At 47.2% G+C, this 22,604-nt stretch overlaps 1 protein-coding gene across 1 annotated transcript in view; it reads right to left on the bottom strand.

The window, feature by feature from the left end:
• The window catches only part of LOC137543877 (opioid growth factor receptor-like), a gene marked incomplete at its 5' end in the record, with an annotated part of 89,613 nt that overhangs the window by 5,747 nt on the left and 61,262 nt on the right, over window positions 1-22,604 (bottom strand). Inside the window, one exon of the mRNA XM_068264949.1 lies at window positions 20,114-20,192. Within this exon, the coding sequence (XP_068121050.1) occupies window positions 20,114-20,192 (79 nt within the window). The remainder of the gene's footprint in view (window positions 1-20,113; window positions 20,193-22,604) is intronic.

The raw sequence follows: 22,604 nt of genomic DNA, 5'->3' as shown, positions 1-22,604 counted from the left end.
TGGTTAGGGAGGGGACCGTGTGGGAGATGTGCCTACACGGGGCGTCCCTGTAAACGACGCAATTCACGATTGCGTCCAACCGAAGCCTCCCACCTGAATGCTAATCTATGTAATTCCTGCTAGGTATGGTACAGCAGGCAAAGGGTGTATGACAGTACACCTGATTGGCTGACTGGCGTCTGCTGGCCAGATAGAGGCAGGATATTGCTCTGGCTGGAAGTTAGCAATTGTGTTTGTTGCAGTTGGCATTCAGTTTAGAGGTGGTGGGGTGAGTTCCCTGGAGGTGAGAGGTCCAGGGCTTGCCCGCACTTCCCTCTAGGTGTCGCATGGTGGTTTGGGGGCCCCAGTGAGTGAGAGAGACCTGGGGCCCCTGGGCTGTCATGTGGACCAGTGTTTGTGATTTTAAATTTATTTTTTGCAGCTTCTAGGATGCGTTTGACAGGTGAGTGGTTAGGGAGGGGACCGTGTGGGAGATGTGCCTACACGGGGCGTCCCTGTAAACGACGCAATTCACGATTGCGTCCAACCGAAGCCTCCCACCTGAATGCTAATCTATGTAATTCCTGCTAGGTATGGTACAGCAGGCAAAGGGTGTATGACAGTACACCTGATTGGCTGACTGGCGTCTGCTGGCCAGATAGAGGCAGTATACTGCTCTGGCTGGAAGTTAGCAATTGTGTTTGTTGCAGTTGGCATTCAGTTTAGAGGTGGTGGGGTGAGTTCCCTGGAGGTGAGAGGTCCAGGGCTTGCCCGCACTTCCCTCTAGGTGTCGCATGGTGGTTTGGGGGCCCCAGTGAGTGAGAGAGACCTGGGGCGCCTGGGCTGTCATGTGGACCAGTGTTTGTGATTTTAAATTTATTTTTTGCAGCTTCTAGGATGCGTTTGACAGGTTAGTGGTTAGGGAGGGGACCGTGTGGGAGATGTGCCTACACGGGGCGTCCCTGTAAACGACGCAATTCACGATTGCGTCCAACCGAAGCCTCCCACCTGAATGCTAATCTATGTAATTCCTGCTAGGTATGGTACAGCAGGCAAAGGGTGTATGACAGTACACCCGATTGGCTGACTGGCGTCTGCTGGCCAGATAGAGGCAGGATATTGCTCTGGCTGGAAGTTAGCAATTGTGTTTGTTGCAGTTGGCATTCAGTTTAGAGGTGGTGGGGTGAGTTCCCTGGAGGTGAGAGGTCCAGGGCTTGCCCGCACTTCCCTCTAGGTGTCGCATGGTGGTTTGGGGGCCCCAGTGAGTGAGAGAGACCTGGGGCCCCTGGGCTGTCATGTGGACCAGTGTTCGTGATTTTAAATTTATTTTTTGCAGCTTCTAGGATGCGTTTGACAGGTGAGTGGTTAGGGAGGGGACAGTGTGGGAGATGTGCCTACACGGGGCGTCCCTGTAAACGACGCAATTCACGATTGCGTCCAACCGAAGCCTCCCACCTGAATGCTAATCTATGTAATTCCTGCTAGGTATGGTACAGCAGGCAAAGGGTGTATGACAGTACACCTGATTGGCTGACTGGCGTCTGCTGGCCAGATAGAGGCAGGATACTGCTCTGGCTGGAAGTTAGCAATTGTGTTTGTTGCAGTTGGCATTCAGTTTAGAGGTGGTGGGGTGAGTTCCCTGGAGGTGAGAGGTCCAGGGCTTGCCCGCACTTCCCTCTAGGTGTCGCATGGTGGTTTGGGGGCCCCAGTGAGTGAGAGAGACCTGGGGCCCCTGGGCTGTCATGTGGACCAGTGTTTGTGATTTTAAATTTATTTTTTGCAGCTTCTAGGATGCGTTTGACAGGTGAGTGGTTAGGGAGGGGACCGTGTGGGAGATGTGCCTACACGGGGCGTCCCTGTAAACGACGCAATTCACGATTGCGTCCAACCGAAGCCTCCCACCTGAATGCTAATCTATGTAATTCCTGCTAGGTATGGTACAGCAGGCAAAGGGTGTATGACAGTACACCTGATTGGCTGACTGGCGTCTGCTGGCCAGATAGAGGCAGGATATTGCTCTGGCTGGAAGTTAGCAATTGTGTTTGTTGCAGTTGGCATTCAGTTTAGAGGTGGTGGGGTGAGTTCCCTGGAGGTGAGAGGTCCAGGGCTTGCCCGCACTTCCCTCTAGGTGTCGCATGGTGGTTTGGGGGCCCCAGTGAGTGAGAGAGACCTGGGGCCCCTGGGCTGTCATGTGGACCAGTGTTTGTGATTTTAAATTTATTTTTTGCAGCTTCTAGGATGCGTTTGACAGGTGAGTGGTTAGGGAGGGGACCGTGTGGGAGATGTGCCTACACGGGGCGTCCCTGTAAACGACGCAATTCACGATTGCGTCCAACCGAAGCTTCCCACCTGAATGCTAATCTATGTAATTCCTGCTAGGTATGGTACAGCAGGCAAAGGGTGTATGACAGTACACCTGATTGGCTGACTGGCGTCTGCTGGACAGATAGAGGCAGGATATTGCTCTGGCTGGAAGTTAGCAATTGTGTTTGTTGCAGTTGGCATTCAGTTTAGAGGTGGTGGGGTGAGTTCCCTGGAGGTGAGAGGTCCAGGGCTTGCCCGCACTTCCCTCTAGGTGTCGCATGGTGGTTTGGGGGCCCCAGTGAGTGAGAGAGACCTGGGGCCCCTGGGCTGTCATGTGGACCAGTGTTTGTGATTTTAAATTTATTTTTTGCAGCTTCTAGGATGCGTTTGACAGGTGAGTGGTTAGGGAGGGGACCGTGTGGGAGATGTGCCTACACGGGGCGTCCCTGTAAACGACGCAATTCACGATTGCGTCCAACCGAAGCCTCCCACCTGAATGCTAATCTATGTAATTCCTGCTAGGTATGGTACAGCAGGCAAAGGGTGTATGACAGTACACCTGATTGGCTGACTGGGGTCTGCTGGCCAGATAGAGGCAGGATATTGCTCTGGCTGGAAGTTAGCAATTGTGTTTGTTGCAGTTGGCATTCAGTTTAGAGGTGGTGGGGTGAGTTCCCTGGAGGTGAGAGGTCCAGGGCTTGCCCGCACTTCCCTCTAGGTGTCGCATGGTGGTTTGGGGGCCCCAGTGAGTGAGAGAGACCTGGGGCCCCTGGGCTGTCATGTGGACCAGTGTTTGTGATTTTAAATTTATTTTTTGCAGCTTCTAGGATGCGTTTGACAGGTGAGTGGTTAGGGAGGGGACCGTGTGGGAGATGTGCCTACACGGGGCGTCCCTGTAAACGACGCAATTCACGATTGCGTCCAACCGAAGCCTCCCACCTGAATGCTAATCTATGTAATTCCTGCTAGGTATGGTACAGCAGGCAAAGGGTGTATGACAGTACACCTGATTGGCTGACTGGCGTCTGCTGGCCAGATAGAGGCAGGATACTGCTCTGGCTGGAAGTTAGCAATTGTGTTTGTTGCAGTTGGCATTCAGTTTAGAGGTGGTGGGGTGAGTTCCCTGGAGGTGAGAGGTCCAGGGCTTGCCCGCACTTCCCTCTAGGTGTCGCATGGTGGTTTGGGGGCCCCAGTGAGTGAGAGAGACCTGGGGCCCCTGGGCTGTCATGTGGACCAGTGTTTAAGAATGCCCTGTCGCCATGTTTGTTGTGCCTGCCCTATAGTTTCTAGGGTGGAAATGCGTCATATAAGGGCAAGATGCCCCGACGTGGTATTAATTGTGCCCAAAACATTAATTTTTATGTGCGAGGATAGGGGCGCATCATTTAGGGTATCAACCCCGATTGTCCCATCATGTGTTAAATATAATATTAATAATATTAGTGCAGAGGACTAAAATATAAGGATAAGAGAATTTAACATTTGGTATATGGGGCTTCTATGCATAGTTATGCGATGTGCATTACATGGTTTCCCCATCTAGTGGTCAAAAAATATATTACATATATACAGGTTTACACTATCTACGCGCAACTCTGATATTGACCATTGCTCTGCCAATATACATATATTTTACCGGGGAGCAAAAGGTATAAAGATCCCTCCTCCCGGTGGCTCTCACCCCGACCCATGCAACCTATATGATGCATATCCCCAAAGGTAAATTTATGAATAATACATAAATATACAAAATAATAAAAACCTAAAAATAAATAAAAAATATATAAACCGGGCAAAAATACTCACATGTATATTATATCTAAATCTAAAATATAAAGATGGTTAAAAAGAGAGCGGCTATTAATAAAATAATCAAAAAATGTTTTATTTATAATGTCACTAAGGTAAGTTGATCGGTCCCTACATGGTGAGTATCCATGAGCACATACACACATACATGTATATACACACATACACATATTGAACTAGATCACCCTATATTATACGGGACCTAGGATGGTTTATTTTATGATGCAAATAGGGTCTATATAATGGAGACCAGGGATATAATGTAGCTAAGAAATTATAATAGGTTGTGCAATGGATCATGATAAGAGACCCTATGCAGGACTGCGTAATAGAATGATGTATACAGATATCACATGGGTCATAAGGTTAGATTTTAGAATGTTTTTTCTAATTGTTCTTTCAGACCCAGGGGTACCAGGGTTTTCAGGGTCTGAATCCAAAACATCTCTCTGTTTTTTAGTGTCTGAATTGCATTGGGTATTAGGGGGTTGATGTGTTCTAGGGCTGTGAATGAGACCCCTGTCACGTTTCTGTTATGGACCAAGTCAAAGTGTCTGGATAAACTGTGTGTGGCGAGGCCTTTCAGGATGTTGCGTCTATGCTGTCCAATTCTGTCTCACAATTGTTGGCTAGTGCGTCCTACGTATTGTATCCCGCAGGGACAGGTGGCCACGTAAATCACCATTCTCGAGTCACAGTCTATATGTTTTTTGATTAGGTAAATGGTTTTATTACTTGTTGCTACTAGGTGATCCGTGTTGGTTATGAATTTACAAGCTAGGCAGCGTGTTTTGTTACAAGCACAGGAGCCTGCTGGTAGGGATGGTCCCTTGATGTCTGCCCTAATTTTGCAAGGTGCCAAAAGATTACAGAGATTGGGCGCTCTACGAAATGTCATGACCGTTTTTTTAGGGATGCACCCCCTTAAATACGGATCCTGTTGCAGGATTTCTCATCCCTGGGTTAAAATGCATTTGATGGCTGTGTGCTGGGCATTATATTTAGTAATGAATCGTAATGTGGTTTCTGAACTGTTTTCTGGTACAACTTTGGAGGATGCATAGGGGTGTTTGGCTCTAAATTGGACATTCTGCATGAGTCTTTTAGGGTATTTAGGCTCCCTGATTTTTTCTACCAGGATTTTTTGATTGTATTTCGTAATCCTGTATATCCGTACAATTCTTATGAATACGTTTAAATTGATTGTATGGGGTGTTAACTGTCCATGGTTTATAATGAAAACTATTAAAATGAACATAACTGTTTGAATCAACCTGTTTGAAAAAAGTTTTGGTTTTGATTTTGCCGTTGTTATGAAATAGGATTAGGTCCAGAAATTCAAGGGATGTATTACTAAATTGTGAAGTGAAAAAACACTTGGCTCAATTGGAATTTAGATAACTGAGGAAAGACGGAATAAGTGACGTGTCGCCCTGCCAAATGAAGACCAGGTCGTCAATGTATCATTTGTACAGTACAATGTGGTCTTGAAAGGGATTGTTATTGTAGATGTAAATAGTCTTCAGCAGACCCATGGCTAGGTTGGCGTAGCTGGGCGCAAAGCTGCTGCCCATAGCCGTACCTCCTATTTGTTGGTAAATGGTGTCCATAAATGAAAAATAATTATGCGTTAGTATGAATTCTACACCATGTAATAGGAAACTTTTTTGTTATTGTGGCATGTCCGGATCTGATCGTAAATAAAATTGTGTAGGTTCAGTCTCAAAATCATGCGAGATGTTAGTGTATAAGGCTGACACATCACATGTCAGCCACGTGAAATCGGGTTTCCAGTCATGATCCCTTAGTATGTCGATAAGGTGCTGGGAATCTCTTGTGTATGATTCCAATTTACATACATATTTTTGTAAGTGTTGGTCCACGTATTTGGATAAGTTACTAGTAATAGAATTAATGCCGGATATTGTAGGTCTTCCCGGAGGTTTATGCAGACTTTTGTGAATCTTGGGTAACTGGTAAAAATGGGGGTGGTGGGGTTCTCAACCAATATGAAGTTTTTCTCGTTCGTAGTGATTAGTCTATCCATCAGGGCAGTGTTGATGAAAGTCTTGAGTGCCGTATGGTATGTGACAGTAGGATCCGAGGATAGTATACGGTAACTAATGGGGTCCCAGAGGAGACGGATAGATTCCTCAATGTAATCCTCTCTATTGAGTACCACTATCCCACCCCCTTTATCTGCAGGTTTTATTATCAGATTCATATTGTTTTTAAGACTATTGAGGGCAATTTTCTCAGACGGTGTCAAGTTAGAGGGAAATTTGATATTTTCATGACATAATTTTTGCAGATCCTCTAAGGTTAGCGCATAAAAAGTTTCAATAAAGTTGCCCTTGGAGGCTGTTGGATAAAATCTAGAGCGACCTTTTATGGAGGTCACTATACATTTTTCAAGTTGTAATTCCTGTTCATTAACTGTAATAGTCGGTATATTGTCGTCTTGGGTCACTATGGGTGTTGTGGTTTTATCGATTTCCTTTAGTGCAAAATGCCTCTTCAGGGTTAGCTTCCGGACAAAGGCATTAAGGTCTGTGTATAGTTCACTAAGTTGGGCAGTATTAGTGGGACAAAAAGATAAACCCTTACTTAATAGTTTTGTTTCATTTTCTTTAAGTACGTAATTGGATAAGATGCCCCGACGTGGTATTAATTGTGCCCATAACATTAATTTTTATGTGCGAGGATAGGGGCGCATCATTTAGGGTATCTTGCCCTTATATGACGCATTTCCACCCTAGAAACTATGGGACAGGCACAACAAACATGGCGACAGGGCATTCATGCCCAAAGATGCCGTACATCCGCCCACAAGCAGAATCCAATAGCGGAGCGGCGGATGATGAACACTTCCGCAAAATACTTACCCCGCCCACTTATAGTCGCCACTCTATCACAGCTGGAAGGGTACTGTAGGAGCTGGTGTGGCGTCCGTTTCGGAACAGAGGCGCCACACCAGTACAGACTACTGCTTTGGTAAGCCTAATCTATTTTTATTACCCTGCTCCTCGCCAACCCTTCTGGTTCACCTCAGACGTTCGCCCCAACTGACTCTATAGCCTATGCTATTATAGCTAGGCTTAAGGGGTAGCTTTTTGGCCACATCTATGTGTTTTATGTGCATTTATATACACATGTACGTGCCTCTTGCCCTAAGGTGACCTCCATTCCCCCCCCCCTTTTTTCCCCTTTGTCCCCTCCCCTCTTTCTCTCCTCCTTTTCCAACCCCCCTACCCAAAACGCACCCCCCCCCCCCCCTCCTCACCCCGTTTTCAATGTGAAATACCCTCAATGAAAAGTATATGTATATTTTAATATTATTTTATTATTTGTAATACCATTATTTTTATCATTATATTTAATGCTCTGCCCCTATTGTGCCCTTTATGGGCATAAGTATAGCTTGTATATTAATTTTATTAATTTTTATGAAGGCATGAACTGAAGGAGGCCCATATTAGCTCCTCAATTATTGTATGATGCTGACTAATCATGTATTGTTATTAGACTATTGATCCTTTTATTGATTCCAGTTGATCCTTCATGATTATTGTGACCGTTATTAATTATCGGTGGTCATTCTGTCGTTTTTGTTTTGTTTACTTTTGTTTGTTTATCTTTATGTGTTTATGTTTATTTTTATATGGATCTTTTTTGTGTGTTTTTTTTGTTGCAGTTGCTCCTGCTTGTATGTGTTTTGCCTGAGGAAGCGGGCTTGGGACCCGTGAAATTTTGTTTTTGTTTGGAGTACTAATTAAATGTATATTTTTATACCATACAAAGTGGTCTTTTGGCTTTTGTAGGGTAGGCAAGTCCACCATTGCCACCCAGGTTTTAAATGGTTTTAAATTGGTATCATTTTTTATCCTGTTGGCGCCTCTGTATTTTTCGCTATGCAATTATCCACCTGGTGGATGGGTGTGTGGACACCCTTTCTTCTTCACAGAGAGGGACTTCTTAGCCTGAGCAGGGACAGGTCTAATCTCCCAGTCTACGAAATGAGTGGTTGCCTGATCTCGGCAACCCACCTTTGTGAGTATAATTTATTATCTTTTAGCCTTACGTCAACCAACTTACGATAATACACCATTGGGGGCTCTCGATTGTCTTTCCTTTTTCTTTCCGTGCAGATAGTGCCCTGCTGGGATTTAGACCCAGCGCTGCAAGGTGAGAGTGCTAACCACTGCACCACCATGATTTAAGGCTTTTATTTCAAAGTGCTGGGAGGTAAAATGAGCGCGAGATATTGCCAATAGTAGAATAGTCATTTTACAGATATTCTACTTTTATCGGTTATTCATAATAGAATATCAGTAGGGTTACCAATATTCTACTATCCTGTTTCACACTAACCTGCCCCCATCTATGCCTAAAACTAACCTCCCTACACTAACCTTCCTACCTACACCTAACACTAACCTCCCTCCCTACACCTAACACTAGCCTCCCCCTACCCACACGTAACACTAACCTTCCCCCACCTACACCTACCCTCCCGCTACCTACATCTAAAGCTACATACACACGGGGAACAATTGTTCCCCGTTGCATGCGCGCACGCGACCAGGGAGCCACAGCTCCCTGCCGGCGACAGCTGTCCACACGTCTCGCCAGAAAGGCAGAGACGCGGCGGAAGCTGTTTGTGAATGGAGCATCCCCCGGCCGGATGGTCCATTCACTCGCGTAGGTCTCCTGTCGCTAGCCCGCATACACACGCGGGACTAGCGACAGTTCCGGCGAAGTTGCGGCGACAGCTGTAGCCAGCGATTGAACATGTCAGCTCCGACGGGCGACGGTTCAGGGCGCGCGTGTCATACACACGGGCGACCTGTCGCCACAACACGCGCGTGCCACGTGGTTGCGGCGATGGCCGTACCCCGTGTGTATGAGCCTTAACACTAACCTCCCCCTACCTACACCTAACACTAACCTCCCCCTACCTACACCTAACACTAACCTCCCCCTACCTACACCTAACACTAACCTCCCCCTACCTACACTTCACACTAACCTCCTTCCCTACCCAGGGCCGGTTCAAGGGGCCTGTGGCTCTGGGGCAAACTTCATTGTTGCCCCCCCCCCCCTTACTCCTCAGCTCCCCGGGGCCCTTCTGCAAGTATATTAGCAGCCATAATCACCTTATCTCCATCGGGTGAGTGGGCGGGCAGCGGCTGCACTCTGAGACACTCTGTCTCCCTCCCACTCTATGACCCAGCGCGTCATGTGTGAACACACGCCGGGTCATAGAGTGGGAGGGAAACAGAGTGTCTCCGAGTGCAGGCGCTGCCGCCCGCTCACCCGATGGGGATAAGGTGATTATGGCTGCTAATATACTTGCAGCAGGGCCCCGGGGAGCAGTGCGAGCAGGAAGGGGGGTCGGTGGGGGGGGGGGAAAATATTGCAGGGTTGGCGCTGCTGGGGCCCAAGCAGAGGTCGGGGCCCCGGGGCAAATGCCCCTTTTGCCTCTATGGTAGCGCCGGCCCTGTCCCTACCTACACCTCACACTAACCTCCCCCTACCTACACCTAACGCTAACCCCCCCACCTACACCTAAAACTAAACTCCCCCTACCTACACCTCACACTAACCTCCCCCTACCCACACATAACACTAACCTCCCCCCACCTACACCTAACACTAACCTCCCCCTACCTACATCTAACACTAACCTCCCCCTACCTACACTTCACACTAACCTCCCCCTACCTACACTTCACACTAACCTCCTTCCCTACCTACACTTCACACTAACCTCCTTCCATACCTACACCTCACACTAACCTCCCCTACCTACACCTAATACTAACCCCCCCACCTACACCTAACACTAAACTCCCCCTACCTACACCTAACACTAGCCTCCGCCTACCTACACGTAACACTAACCTCCTTGCCTACCTACACCTCACACTAACCTCCCCCTACCTACACCTAACACTAGCCCTCCCCCACCTACACGTAACACTAACCTCCCTCCCTACCTACACCTAACTCTAACCTCCCCCTACCTACACCTAACACTAACCTCTTTCCCTACCTACACTTCACACTAACCTCCTCCTACCCACACCTCACACTAGCTTTCCCCTACCTACACCTAACACTAACCTCTTTCCCTACATACATCTCACACTAACCTCCCCCTACCTACACCTAACACTAACCTCCCTACCTACACCTAACACTAACCTCTCCCTACCTACACCTAACACTAACCTCCCTCCCTACCTTCACCTAACACTAGCCTCCTCCTACCTACACCTAACACTAACCTCCTTCCCTATGTACATCTCACACTAACCTCCCCCTACCTACACCTAACACTAGCTTCCCCCTACCTACACCTAACACTAACCTCCTTCCCTACGTACATCTCACACTAACCTCCCCCTACCTACACCTAACACTAACCTCCCTACCTACACCTAACACTAACCTCTCCCTACCTACACCTAACACTAACCTCCCTCCCTACCTACACCTAACACTAGCCTCCTCCTACCTACACCAAAGGTAACCAAACTCCACCCACCATTGTTCCTGTCGCTGTTTTACCCGCTACAGATTTCTGCTACAATGTAGCCGAACTCAAATGATCTCTCTGCTGCTGAAAAGTGTAAAATAGTTAAATATCTTGGGCAAGGTATGAAAACCTTTATATTTAAAGAAAACTTAAGCATGATCATCGTACTGTCAAAAGATTTGTGGCTGACCCTCAACCACAGTATTAGCTCTTTATTGGTCCTGTGCTGGTAATAATCACTTCTATAGATGCTTTGAATAGTAGTAATCATTAACACACTGTTTCCTATCCCCTTCTTGCACCTCTGACACTGTAATTGTCCTTGTTAGGTTTTGGTGCGCCATACCAATTGTTATGTACGGAGTGCTTGGGGGGCCCCAATGTAAAACTTGCACCAGGGCCCACAGCTTCATAGCTACGCCACTGAAAAAGAGCCATGCTTTCTCTGACAAAATCCTCTTCATGCATGACAATGCACCAGCTCATGCTGCAAGGAATGCCTCTGCACCATAGGCTGCTATCAGCTAGTGTTGGGCGAACACCTAGATGTTCGGGTTCGCGAACGTTCGCCGAACATCGCCGCGATGTTCGGGTGTTCGCGCCGAACGCCGAACATAATGGAAGTCAATGGGGACCCGAACTTTCGTGCTTTGTAAAGCTTCCTTACATGCTACATACCCCAAATTAGCAGGGTATGTGCACCTTGGGAGTGGGTACAAGAGGAAAAAAAATATTTGAAAAAGAGCTTATAGTTTTTGAGAAAATTGATTGTAAAGTTTCAAAGGAAAAACTGTCTTTTAAATGTGGAAAATGTCATGTTTCTTTGCACAGGTAACATGCTTTTTGTCGCCATGCAGTCATAAATGTAATACAGAGAAGAGGTTCCAGGAAAAGGGACCGGTAACGCTAACCCAGCACCAGCAGCAGCACACGTGATGGAACAGGAGGAGGAGGCGCAGGAGGAGAAGGCCACGCTTTGTGAGACACAACAACCCAGGCCTTGCATGAGGACAAGAAGCGTGCGGATAGCATGCTTTGTACCACCATGCAGTCATAAATGTAATAAAGATAAGTGGTTCAGTAAACAGGGACCACGCAGCAACGCTAACCCAGCAGCAGCAGACGTGATGGAGCAGGAGGAGGCGCAGGAGGAGAAGGCCACGCTTTTTGAGACACAACAACCCAGGCCTTGCATGAGGACAAGAAGCGTGCGGATAGCATGCTTTGTACCGCCATGCAGTCATAAATGTAATAAAGATAAGAGGTTCCATAAACAGGGACCGGCAACGCTAACCCAGCAGCAGCAGCAGCAGCACACGTGATGGAACAGGAGGAGGCGCAGGAGGAGAAGGCCACGCTTTTTGAGACACAACAACCCAGGCCTTGCATGAGGACAAGAAGCGTGCGGATAGCATGCTTTTTACCGCCATGCAGTCATAAATGTAATAAAGATAAGTGGTTCAATAAACAGGGACCACGCGGCAACGCTAACCCAGCAGCAGCAGACGTGATGGAGCAGGAGGAGGCGCAGGAGGAGAAGGCCACGCTTTTTGAGACACAACAACCCAGGCCTTGCATGAGGACAAGAAGCGTGCGGATAGCATGCTTTTTACCGCCATGCAGTCATAAATGTAATAAAGATAAGAGGTTCCATAAACAGGGACCGACAACGCTAACCCAGCAGCAGCAGCAGCAGCACACGTGATAGAACAGGAGGAGGCGCAGGAGGAGAAGGCCACGCTTTTTGAGACACAACAACCCAGGCCTTGCATGAGGACAAGAAGCGTGCGGATAGCATGCTTTTTACCGCCATGCAGTCATAAATGTAATAAAGATAAGAGGTTCCATAAACAGGGACCGGCAACGCTAACCCAGCAGCAGCAGCACACGTGATGGAACAGGAGCAGGCGCAGGAGGAGAAGGCCACGCTTTTTGAGACACAACAACCCAGGCCTTGCATGAGGACAAGAAGCGTGCGGATAACATGCTTTTTACCGCCATGCAGTCATAAATGTAATAAAGATAAGAGGTTCCATAAACAGGGACCGGCAACGCTAACCCAGCAGCAGCAGCACACGTGATGGAACAGGAGCAGGCGCAGGAGGAGAAGGCCATGCTTTTTGAGACACAACAACACAGGCCTTGCATGAGGACAAAAAGCGTGCGGATATAGCAGCAATGCTTTTTGCCGCCATGCAGTCATAAATGTAATACAGATGAGAGGTTCAATAAACAGGGACCGGAAACGCTAAACCATCCCAGATGTTCATTGGTCATGTTACTTGGTTAAGGTCCTGGAGTGTTGCATAGTCGTTTCCAATCCAGGATTGATTCATTTTAATTTGAGTCAGACGGTCTGCATTTTCTGTGGAGAGGCGGATACGCCGATCTGTGACGATGCCTCCGGCAGCACTGAAACAGCGTTCCGACATAACGCTGGCTGCCAGGCAAGCCAGCACCTCTATTGCGTACATTGCCAGTTCGTGCCAGGTGTCTAGCTTCATGCCCGGTTTCAGGTCCAGCGGTGCCAGCCACAAATCCGTCTGTTCCTTTATTTCCCTCCAAATTTCCTCCCCTGTGTGCTGCTTATCCCCAAGGCAGATCAGCTTCAGCAACGCTTGCTGACGCATGCCAACAGCTGTGCTGCACTGCTTCCACGATCCTACTGCTGCTGGTGCTGGGTTAGCGTTTCCGGATGAGGTACAGCTTTGAGATGCGTTGGAGGAGAAGGAGTCAGAGAGGTAGGTGCTGCTGTTGTCATCCAGTGGGAGGGACGGCGGTGCAGCTGTTTGCGGCGTGGGCAACACCCGCGCCGTAGCAGGTGAGGAATCGCTGCCAGGCTCCACAAGGTTCACCCAGTGCGCGGTAAGGGAGATGTATCGACCCTGGCCGAACGCACTCGTCCAGGTATCAGTGGTGAGGTGAACCTTGCAGGCAACGGCATTCTTCAAGCTTCGGGTTATTTTGCTGACCACGTGCTCATGCAACTCAGGCACTGCAGAGCGCGCAAAGTGGTAGCGGCTGGGAACCACGTAACGTGGGATGGCCACTGACATCATGCCCTTGAAGCTGTTTGTCTCCACCACTCGATATGGCAGCATTTCGCAGGCCAGAAGCTTGGCTATGCTGGCTGTTACTGCCACGGCCCGGGGGTCATTTGCTGGCAATTTCCTCTTGCGCTCAAACATCTCCGAGACAGACAACTGAACCGTAGGGCTGCACATCGAAGGGCTTGTGAATGTTGTGAACCACACAATGGCTGGGCTACTGCTGCTGCTGAGGCGGGTCTGGTGGTGAGTCTGGTGAACCCAAGGGAGGCAGTGTTGCTGGTGGTACCCTGTCCTGCCGCGTTTGCCCACAGAGTGGGATGTTTGGATAGCATGTGGCGGCTCATGCTGGTGGTGGAGAGGTTGTTAATACTTTTCCCCCTGCTCAGGCGGGTCTTGCACACCTTGCAAATCGCCATGGTAACATCCTCAGTGCAGTCTTCAAAGAAAGCCCAGACTTTGGAGCACCTGCCTTGCTGGCGATTTCTGTTTGCGCCTCTTTTGCCTCTCACTTGAACTTCCACGCTTGTGGTGCCTGAAATTGCGCGCCGCCTACCTTGTGGCACAAGGCGAACTCGTGCAGCAGTGGGTTCTTCAACAGACTCATCTGTGCTGCTGCTACGACGGCGATGTTCTCGTTCACAAACAAAATCTGGGTCTATGTCCACATTGTCCATACCCTCCTCTTCCATCTCCTCAAACTCGTCATATGTCATTGTGGGGGGCCGCCGCCGTGGAGTAGAGCTCCCCAGAACAACCTCTGCGCAGCTCACTCCAACGTCGTCTGGTTATCTGGCAGTTGTGTGCGTGGTGTCGCTGCCGGTTGTGTCAGCTTTGTGCCCACTGGCTCCTTGTAACTGGCTGAGGACTCGGACCTCGTGCGTGATGTGCTGGTGCTGCTTAACCCACTGCTGGACGCTTGAGAGGTCATCCAAGTAATTATCTGGTCCTGTTCTTTTGGATCTGTGAGGGTGGTTGTCCTGGACAACATGGGCGGTATTGAGTGGGTTTTCTTAGGTGCTCCCCTGTGGCCTGTACGTGAACCGTCAGGGGAAACACCTCTTCCCTTGCCCCTCCCTCTTTCACCGGATTTCTTCCTCATTTCACTTATCCTTAAAGTACACGCTGACTGGCAGCAGTACAGTGGCAGTACAGAAATGCTATACAGTGGTGGGTGAGCGGTGTACCACTATTGCCAGCAGCGACGCAGAGCACAATGCTATACAGTGGCGGGTGAGCGGTGTACTACTGTTCCCAGCAGACACAGAGTGGCAGTAAACACAATGCTATATAGTCTGCTATATAGTCACCCCGAATGGGGTGATGTTCTGCAGAACCCGAACAGTGGCGAACACTGTTCGCCCAACACTACTGGGAACGCAGATTTTAGTACCTAAACACACAATACAACATGTTTTCCGGGGTCGGACTCTGAGGCACATACAGATGGTCCCGATCATCATCCTCATCATACAACTCTTCTCCTGAGTCTGACCCACCCACCACCTCTGCCACCCCAACATCCCCAGACACAGACCCCTCATCGTCCTCAACATTAACTTGGGATGCTGGCCTGAGCCAGACCTCCTCCTCCACATCAGGCCCCATCATCTCCTCAATGGCAGCCCTCATTAATCGCTCTGGCGACGGACCGATGGACACAAAGTTCTCCTCCGGGGAGGGCTGCTGCTGACCACTGGCTGCTGGGGTGGATGTTATAGCTTGCCTGGGGCGTTGGCTGTTGCTGTTGTTGGGAGTGCTGCTCACAGCGGAGGTCTCTGAGGAACTCATGGTGAGCTCATATAGTGGTTGGCGGTGAGTGGAGTATTACTGATCCCAGCAATATACACACTGACTGGCAGAGTACGCAATGCTATATAGTGTGGCTGAGCGGTGTACACAGAGTGGCAGTAAACACAATGCTATATAGTCTGGCTGAGCGGTGTACACAGAGTGGCAATACACACAATGCTATATAGTCTGGCTGAGCGGTGTACACAGAGTGGCAGTAAACAATGCTATATAGTGTGGCTGAGCCGTGTACACAGAGTGGCAGTAAACAATGCTATATAGTCTGGCTGAGCGGTGTACACAGAGTGGCAGTACACACAATGCTATATAGTCTGGCTGAGCGGTATACACAGAGTGGCAGTAAACAATGCTATATAGTGTGGCTGAGCCGTGTACACAGAGTGGCAGTAAACAATGCTATATAGTCTGGCTGAGCAGTGTACACAGAGTGGCAGTACACACAATGCTATATAGTCTGGCTGAGCCGTGTACACAGAGTGGCAGTAAACACAATGCTATATATAGCGTGGCTGAACCGTGTACACAGTGGCAGTACACACAATGCTATATAGTCTGGCTGAGCGGTGTACACAGAGTGGCAGTAAACAATGCTATATAGTGTGGCTGAGCCGTGTACACAGAGTGGCAGTAAACAATGCTATATAGTCTGGCTGAGCGGTGTACACAGAGTGGCAGTACACACAATGCTATATAGTCTGGCTGAGCGGTGTACACAGAGTGGCAGTAAACAATGCTATATAGTGTGGCTGAGCCGTGTACACAGAGTGGCAGTAAACAATGCTATATAGTCTGGCTGAGCAGTGTACACAGAGTGGCAGTACACACAATGCTATATAGTCTGGCTGAGCCGTGTACACAGAGTGGCAGTAAACACAATGCTATATATAGCGTGGCTGAACCGTGTACACAGTGGCAGTACACACAATGCTATATAGTCTGGCTGAGCGGTGTACACAGAGTGGCAGTAAACAATGCTATATATAGTGTGGCTGAGCGAGGTACACAGTGGCAGTAAACAATGCTATATATAGTGTGGCTGAGCGAGCGGTGTACTACTGTTACCAGCAGCGACACACAATGACTGGGGGGGACCCTGGCTAGCGTGGCTGGAGAGCGAACTACCCTGCCTGCCTACCCAAAGCTAAACCCACAGAGAAATGGCGGAGATATGACGTGGTTCGGGTATTTATTTACCCGAACCACGTGACCGTTCGGCCAATCAGAGCGCGTTCGGGTCCGAACCACGTGACCCGTTCGGCCAATCACAGCGCTAGCCGAACGTTCGGGGAACGTTCGGCCATGCGCTCTTAGTTCGGCCATGCAGCCGAACGGTTTGGCCGAGCACCATCAGGTGTTCGGCCGAACTCGAACATCACCCGAACAGGGTGATGTTCTGCAGAACCCGAACAGTGGCGAACACTGTTCGCCCAACACTACTATCAGCATAAAAGGAGAGAAACTCTAGTGTGACCCTCATCCTCCCCTGACCTCTATCATAGTGAGAACCATTGGAGCATCCTGAAGCAAAAAATATATGAGGGTGGGAGGCAGTTTATATCCAAACCGCAGCTCTGAGAGGCTATCCTGACATTCTGCAAAAAAATTCAAGCAGAAACTCTCAAAAAACTCACAAGTTCAATGGATGCAAGAATTCTGAAGTTGCTACCAAATAAGGGGTCCTATGTTTATATATAACTTGACCTTTTAAGATGTTTTTGATTAAAATCACTTTTGATTATAGTAAATATGACATCCTAATGCTACAGATTCAACAAATGTTCAGGTCTTTACAGCTTATAAAATGTTTTTAAAATTCAGTTGTGTGTAATAATTTGGAACAGTGCATTTTAAAGAGACTCTGAAGCCAGTTAAAATAACTGGTTTTTACCTTTTATTTCGCTTAAGCATGTTGGTCCCTGCTAAAACGCTGCTATCCCGCGACAGAACGAGGGTTTTTTACCGCCCAAATCCTAGGGCAAAATTCCAAGACTTTCCTGGTCGTGGATTTTGCTGCCCGGGGAGGCAGAGCTTGGGGCTGTAGCTCTGCCTCCATGCGCGTCAATCTGCTTGCGGATCTCCACCTCTCCCCGCCCCTCTCAGTGAAAGAAGACTGAGAGGGGTGGGGAGAGGCGGCGATCAGCGGGGATTGACGCGAGTAGTGGAAGAGCTACAGCCCAAAGCTCTGCCTCTATAAGGAAGCGCTCCTCAGTTTTTGCCCAGGAGATTTGTGGGTTATAAAACCCTCGTTCTGCTGTGGGATCGCGGCGTTTTAGCAGGGACCAACATGCTTAAGCTAAATAAAAAATAAAACCTGTTTTTAAAACGGCTTCAGTCTCTCTTTAAGTTTTTTTATTTAAAAAAAAATCCTGTTATCATGAAGAGGTTTGTTCAGTAACATTTGAATTATGCTCTAATGGTTGATGACTAAAAGATGAAGCTGACTGCCACTTGCATCCCCTATTTAGGGAAATAAGAAAAAAATATAATTTCCAAAATAATTTGGAACGTGGTGTATGTCTCAGATCAATACATAATTGCAGGGTACAATGTGTTACAGAGAAAGTAGGTGTTCATAAACACCATACATGTAAAAGAAAGGAAAAACACAATTGAGAGCCCCCAATAGTGTATTATTGATGATAAAGGAATGCCGGGGTAGGAGCGAAAAGAAATATACTCACAAGTATGGGTTGCCGGGTTCAGGCAACCACTTAAAGCACTTATGGGGATATTAGGCCTGTCCCCACTCAGGATAAAAAGTCGCTTTCTGTAGAAGTAAAGAAGGGGTGTTCACCCATTCACCAGGTGGATAACAATAATTGCAATGGAAACAGAGGCGCCAGCAGAGTAAAAATTGATCATAGGTAAAAACAGATAAAAGTTGGGGGGCAAGGATGGACTTACCTCCCCTAAACCAAACACAACCACTATGTATGGTTTAAACAAGATTTAATAGATAGGAGCAACTCAGAAGTTGTGTAGCCAAGTACAGCGCCCCTGTATTGTACAGAGGTGCTGTACTTGGCTACACAACTTCTGAGTTACTCCTATCTGTATTATTGGCTGAGGAAGCGGGCTAGAGACCTGCGAAAGGCATTGCATTTGTTCTGGAGTACAAATTAAATCTTGTTTAAACCACACATAGTAGTTGTGTTTGGTTTTGGGGAGGTAAGTCCATCCTTGCCCCCCAACTTTTATCTGCTTTTACCTATGATCAATTTTTACTCTGCTGGTGCCTCTATTTGCATTGCAATAAACACCACACAAAATGGGTGGCTTTTCAGCTTGGACTTGGATGCATCTGGAGATGAAAATGTCCTGATTGGGTGTGGCAATGTGTTCCAAAGGGTAGGGGCAGCATGCCAGAAGGCTTTGGCTGAAAAAGATTTTGAGGTAGACTCTGGGGGTGATATATGTAAGACGTACAAGTGTGAACCAGCCCTTAGCAGTAAAAATCTGACTAGCAAATTTAACCAGTACATCTCGTCATGAAAACTAGCCTGCCTACCGGTTCAGACAATAACCTGCCAGTCGTACTGAGCAATTGCCATTCAGTAAGTCCTCTTGAAAATAAAGGAAAACCCTGAGACTCCACATGAGGAGATGTACTATTCCAAAATCCGCCAGATCTGTCAGATTTTTCCTACTTTACTAGGACAGAGCAAAAAATAAATTTGTATGGCATTTTAGAACAAATGTACTTTTTCTATGTATGTATACATATGCATTTAAAAAAATTTTTGACAGTGGTCCTTTAATATAGGCTGATGCATGTTTCGTATTTGATGTTAACCAACTTGACTTGCGCTAAGTTGAATAGTTAAATAGAATCTGTAGTTTAAAAAAACCCTCTGGGGGATACTTACCTCGGGAGGGGGAAGCCTCGGGATCATAACGAGGCTTCCCCCGTCCTCCTCCGTCCCTCCGTTTGAGTGCCAGGACCCCCCGAACTGCAGCGAGGTAAATATCTACCTACCGCAATCCTGCGCAGACGCACTAGCGGCTCCTTGTTTAGGCTAAGGCGAAAATAGCCGAGCCCGACCGATCCACTCTACTGCACAGGCGCGAGTCCTTTGCGCCTGCGCAATAGATCAGATATGATCGGGTTCGGCTATTTCTGCCTTCCCCGAACAAAGAGCCGCTAGTGCGCCTGCGCTGGATCCTGGAGTGGTAAATATCCCCGCTTGTCAAGCTGGTTTCAGGGGAGCCAGCGCAGGATCCCACAGGCTATTGAGGACAGGGAAGCCTCATTGGGACCCTGAGGCTTCCCCCTCTTGAGATAAGTATCCTCCAGAGGTTTTTTTTTTTAAATTACAGAGTCTCTTTAAAGAGGGCCCTTTGCAGAAACGGTGGGCTGCAGAAGGGTCTGAGAAGCATCTGGAACATCCAGAGGCTTCCTAAAACTAAGGTATCCAACTGAATAAACCCTACAGCTCCTATTTGTTGTGATGCTCATAACACATTGGGCCTGGTTTTCCCATGGCAAGCAGCTTCTCATAGTGTGGCCTTTCTTTGAAATTTTCAGTGGAATATGTGCGGAGAAAAGGTAATCCTATGTCCTAAGCAGCATCTAACATCCCCCACAACTTACACCGTAAAACACAGTGTCACATAAGCTCACCACTGGATGAAATTATGGTTCTCTTCTAGAAGGTCGTATTTAGTCTTCCATTCTTCATGAATGTTATCTATGAACTCACCTAGATAAAGAAAATGTGTGATTATGGTGGGCGGCAAGACTGTGGTCACTCATAAGAAATATCTCGTTAAACCATCATGGCAACCATCTTGGTCTACCCCATAATCCTTTGCTGGAGCAAACATATAACTGCCCCTGTCACCGTGAGACTCTGTAACCAATGCTTTTTCTCTATGATCCTTCAGTTTACTCCATTTCATATTTTACCATTTGCAAGTCAGTATTTCCACCATAAATTCAGAAAACATGTTTTTATTTATAAACATGCTGATCTGAAAACATATCGCTACTTCTTAGTTTGCCTATTTGAAAAACCAGACTGCCCCCCTTCAGACAGCCATAAATATATAAAGAACCAAAGGTGAGAGGAGAAGATGGCTGCAGACTGGTTACAAACTCACAAGGAATGCAGAGGCTCCAGGGTGCTCTCAGCAATGACAGTTTCCACTATAAGGATAAGGGAGACGAGCCGGGCACCTATTAATGCTTATGTGCTTTTACTCCTTAAGATACATCGGTTTAGGAAAAAAGGTGTGAGGAGCGGCCTGACAATTATTTCACAGCCAGTATTACCCACTTCCTCAGAGGCCAAAGCGGCTGCCATTGTTTACTTATAAAGAGACATTTTTACAAATGTCTGTCTTGTCTTGCAAAGCGCTCTTGAAACAAGTTAAGTACAATTCAAGGTTTTACTGTATGGGGAAATGGAAAAGTTGCATGAGTTTTAGTTCCCATAAATTACAATTGCAGAATAGTGGGCGATGTAGGTGTTCACTCTCTTGTGCATGTAATACATACAGAGGGGTCAGTCTTGAACACAGAAACAATACATTTGTAACCACTTTCCAACCACAGTTTTTTTCCACCTTAAAAACCAGAGCAATTTTCATATCATGCTCCTCCCATTCATTCGCCAATAACTTTATTGTTACTAATCACACAGAAATGATCTGTTTTTTTCACCACAATTTAGGCCTTTTTTGGTGGTAGATTTATTTTATTTTTTATGCATTTTAAAGAGAATACCATATATTCTGGCGTATAAGATGACTTTTTTAAAGAGAACCCGAGGTGTGTTTAAATAATGTTATCTGCATACAGAGGCTGGATCTGCCTATACAGGCCAGCCTCTGTTGCTATCCCAAACCCCACTAAGGTCCCCCTGCACTCTGCAATCCCTCATAAATCCCAGCCGTGCTGTGAGGCTGTGTTTACATCTGTAGTGTCAGTCTCAGCTGCTCCCCCACCTCCTGCATAGCTCCGGTCCCTGCCCCTGTCCCTTCCCTCCAATCAGCCGGACCGGAGTTCTGCAGGAGGCGGGGAGAGCAGCAGACTGACACTATAGAGATAAACACAGCCAGCTCTGACAAGCTGTGTGTCAGCAGCATGGCTGTGATTTGTGAGGGATTGCAGAGTGCAGGGGGACCTTAGGGGGGTTTGGGATAGCAACAGAGGCTGGGCTGTATAGGCAGATCCAGCCTCTGTATGCAGATAACATTCTTCAAACCCACCTCGGGTTCTCTTTAACCCATTCGCGTTCCGTCGTTTTCACTTGAGAAATGTTCACCTCCCATTCATTAGCCTATAACTATCACTACTTATCACAATGAACTGATCTATATCTTGTTTTTTCCGCCACCAATTAGGCTTTCTTTGGGGGGTACATTTTGCAAAGAGCCACTTTACTGTAAATGCATTTTAACAGGAAGAATAAGAAAAAAACGGAAAAAATCATTATTTCTCAGTTTTCAGCTATAGTTTTAAAATAATACATGCCTCCATAATTAAAACTCACGTATTGTATTTGCCCATATGTCCCGGTTATTACACCGTTAAAATTATGTCCCTATCACAATGTATAGCGACAATATTTTATTTGGAAATAAAGGTGCATTTTTTCCGTTTTGCATCTATCACTATTTACAAGTTTAAAATAAAAAAAAATATAGAAATATTTCATCTTTACATTGATATTTAAAAAGTTTAGACCCTTAGGTAAATATTTACATGTTTTTTTTTTATTGTAATGGTTTTTTTGGGGGGGTATTTTTGGGAGGGAGGGATGTAAACTATAGTTTTATAATGTAATTGTGTGTTGTTTTTAATTTTTTTTACTTTTAGTTGTAGTTTTACTTTTTGGCCACAAGATGGCGGCCATGAGTTTGTTTACATGACGTCACTCTAAGCGTAACACACGCTTAGAGTGACGCAGGGGGGAGGCAACGGCCAGAAAAAGCACAGCTTCCGAGAGAAGCTGTCGCTTTTTCAGCAGGGGAGAGGAATCAGTGATCAGGCACCATAGCCCGATACATTGATTCCGTGGCTACCGAATCCGCGGCCGGGAGTGCACGTGCACGATCGGCCGCGGGAGTGCGCATGGTTCCTGGACGTAGTTTCTACGTCCAGGAACCAA

The sequence above is a fragment of the Hyperolius riggenbachi genome, unplaced genomic scaffold, assembly GCF_040937935.1.
Source record: "Hyperolius riggenbachi isolate aHypRig1 unplaced genomic scaffold, aHypRig1.pri scaffold_285, whole genome shotgun sequence".
NCBI classification, from domain to species: domain Eukaryota; kingdom Metazoa; phylum Chordata; class Amphibia; order Anura; family Hyperoliidae; genus Hyperolius; species Hyperolius riggenbachi.
This window is presented reverse-complemented; position numbering and strand designations above follow the sequence as displayed.